Raw genomic sequence first — 2,847 nt, 5'->3', positions numbered from 1 at the left:
GGAATCACTTCCCTGGACCTGTTGGCCACCCTGTTCCTGATCCAGGCCAGGATCCATTGGCCTTCTTGTCCCCCTGGGCACACTCTGGCTCCTGTTCAGCTCCCTGTCCATCCCCACTCCCAGCTCCCTTCCTGCCTGGCTGCTCTCCAGCCCCTCTGTCCCCAGCCTGGATGTGCCGGGGGTTGTTGTGGCCAAAGGGCAGGACCCGGCCCTTGGCCTGGTTGAACCTCATCCCGTTGGAATCAGCCCATGGATCCAGCCTGTCCAGGTCCCTCTGCAGAGCCCTCAAAGGTGAGATGTGGCAGGAAAAAAGAAAACAACCCTAATGCTGAATCCTTATTCCTTCTGCACAGCTGAGAGCAGGATTTCCAAGGATTCCTGAAGCAGACCTACCTCCCCTGCCTGAGATTCCGAGAGCTCCAGAATGAAGGGAATTTCGGTGTCAAAATTAGCAAAAAAGTTGGTCCACTGGCGTTCAAAAATCATTAAATCCTGCAAGAGAAACGTTCAGTATTCAACTTCCAGAGAAAGGGAGTCAAAGGTTGATATTTGGCTGGGCAGTACAGAAGACAAACTGCCCAATGAAACGAGAAATACAAGAAAACAAAGGTATTTTAAAAGATAAGGACTTTGCTGCTCTTTTTTGGTGTGGTTTTTTTTTGTGTGTTTGTTTGGGTTTGGATTTTTTTGGAAAGGGAAAAGGCAGGAGAAGGAGGAGAATCACAGCCCTGCACCACCTGCTTTTAACCCAAGGAATTACAGTGCTCTGAGAGAATTCAAACCCCAGATCTCATATTTTCCACAAAACTTCCCCTTGGAGAGATTTAAATTGCAATTTTAAATCAGTCTATGGTTCTGCAGTAATTTCTGTCTGACACTAAGGAAGCTCATGGACACAAAGTGAGGAACAGGGTGAGGAATTTGGGAAGCACAGTCATTTCTGTCCCTGCATTTGTAAAAACAACTGGGGAGTGAAAAAAGGAAATATCAGTAACACCTGACTAAAGCAGAATAAAAAAGGTCATTTGTTGCATTCAAATTAATTTTAAAAAACCAGAGGACCAATAAAAGGAAATGAGTGTGCAATGCTGATAAAGGAGCCTTTAAAATTTTCAATTTTAAAATGGTCTCAAGAATAATTTCAGTCCCTTGTCCCTTCCTGACTTGGAAGATGAGACACATCCTGGTTTCAGCAGGTGAACCAAAAAAAATTTATAAACACAGAGGAGCTTCAAATGCTCTTTGAGATCACCTGACTTCACCCTCCCTGAGAAAATTAATCATTTCTAAAGTCACCAACTTCTGGGAAATTAAAGTTGTATGAAAAGCCCATTCGTGAACTGATGTTTTCAGAAAATCTGAAGTCCTTTTAACAGCAACTTTTGGGTTTAAAACTTTAAAATAGGATAAATAAGCTTGTTTCAGGGTAGACTTAGGAGGTGTAGGAAAAGTCCCAAATATTTACCTCACTCTCACACAGGAAAGGGGAGGTGAAATATCAGAGAGTGATTACTCAGACTGAGAGCCCTGTAAGCTCTGTGATATTTTAATTTTCATTACAGCAGTTGATTAAACAACCAAATGGGTGTAAACTACCAATATTCTATTAATAAGGGATAATTACTGCTGAACTTGCTGCATTTTAAAAGCCTGATTTGCTGCCAAGCTGAAAACTGCTAAAAAATTAACACCAGAATAATATATCCTAGTACTCATCAAATATCTATATGAATAAATTATAAATCCTAGGCCTCATCCACTGCTTTCTCCTCCAGCCCTGAGCATGGCATTAACACCAGGAATCACTTCCCAGTGTTTGGATTTCCCAAAGCACCAGGGCAGCCACTGAGTGTCGCTGTTACCCACTTAAAGCAGTTACAAAGCATCCTGAAAAGTGCTTTTTTTTCCCCTGGAAGCATCAATCACAGAATGGCTCTGTGTTAAAGTGGATTTTTCTTCCTACTCCTTGTTGCAAAAGGAGGATTAACACACACAAACCCCCCGACTTCCTGTACTTTGGACATGAAGGTCACATGTTAGGAAGGTTTTTAGGAGAATTTCAGGCAAAATAAGAAATTCAAGGAATCCAAGGAAAGTTATTTCAGTGTTTTGCAGAGTTTGTGGTAGATTTGAGGGGAGGACAAGGAAAAGGAGGAAGAGGAGGAGATAAAGGAGGAAAAGGAGGAGGAAGAGGGGGAGAAAAAGGAGGAGGGAAAGGAGGAAAAGGAGGAGGAGGAAAGGGAGAAGGAAAAGGAAAAGAAGGAAAGAGAGAACAGAAAGGAGAAGGAGGAAAGGGAGAAGGAAAAGGAGAAGGAGAAAAAGGAGAAGGAGAAGGAAAAAGAGAAGGAGGAAAGGGAGGAGGAGAAGGAGAAGGAGGAAAAGGAGAATGAAAAGGAGAAGGAGGAAAAGGAGAAGGAGGAAAGGGAGAAGGAAAAGGAGAAGGAAGAGAGGGAGAAGGAGGAAAAGGAGAACAAAAAGGAGAAGGAGGAAAAGGAAAAGGAAAAAGAGAAGGAGGAAAGGGAGAAGGAGGAAAGGGAGAAGGAAAAGGAGAAGGAGGAAAAGGAGAAGGAAAAAGAAGAGGAAAGGGAAAAGGAAGAAAAGGAGAAGGAAGAAAAGCAGAAGGAAAAAGAGAAGGAGGAAAGGGAAAAGGAGGAAAAGGAGAAGGAAAAGGACCCTGTAGATTAAGTCCATAAACATTACTAAAACCAAACAAAATCACAACAATTTTGCTCCAGCTCTGAGTTGATTCAGAACATTTCACTGTCTTTACCTCAAAGAGCAAATCCTCCAAGGAAACAGGATCCATTTTGCTGTAGGTCTTCCACAAATCAACGCTGACATCCATCA

At 42.6% G+C, this 2,847-nt stretch overlaps 1 protein-coding gene across 1 annotated transcript in view; it reads right to left on the bottom strand.

The window, feature by feature from the left end:
* The window catches only part of CUNH20orf194 (chromosome unknown C20orf194 homolog), a 732,083-nt gene that overhangs the window by 718,722 nt on the left and 10,514 nt on the right, over window positions 1-2,847 (bottom strand). Inside the window, exons 6-7 of the mRNA XM_017828987.1 lie at window positions 2,771-2,847; window positions 394-492 (exon numbers count right to left, since the gene is read on the bottom strand). The exon at window positions 2,771-2,847 is cut by the window's right edge and continues 1 nt beyond it. Of these exons, the coding sequence (XP_017684476.1) occupies window positions 394-492; window positions 2,771-2,847 (176 nt within the window). The remainder of the gene's footprint in view (window positions 1-393; window positions 493-2,770) is intronic.

The sequence above is a fragment of the Lepidothrix coronata genome, unplaced genomic scaffold, assembly GCF_001604755.1.
Source record: "Lepidothrix coronata isolate B3197 unplaced genomic scaffold, Lepidothrix_coronata-1.0 Scaffold156, whole genome shotgun sequence".
Classification (NCBI taxonomy): Eukaryota; Metazoa; Chordata; class Aves; order Passeriformes; family Pipridae; genus Lepidothrix; species Lepidothrix coronata.
Note: the sequence above shows the minus strand (reverse complement) of the source record. Positions and strands in the feature narration are given on the sequence as shown.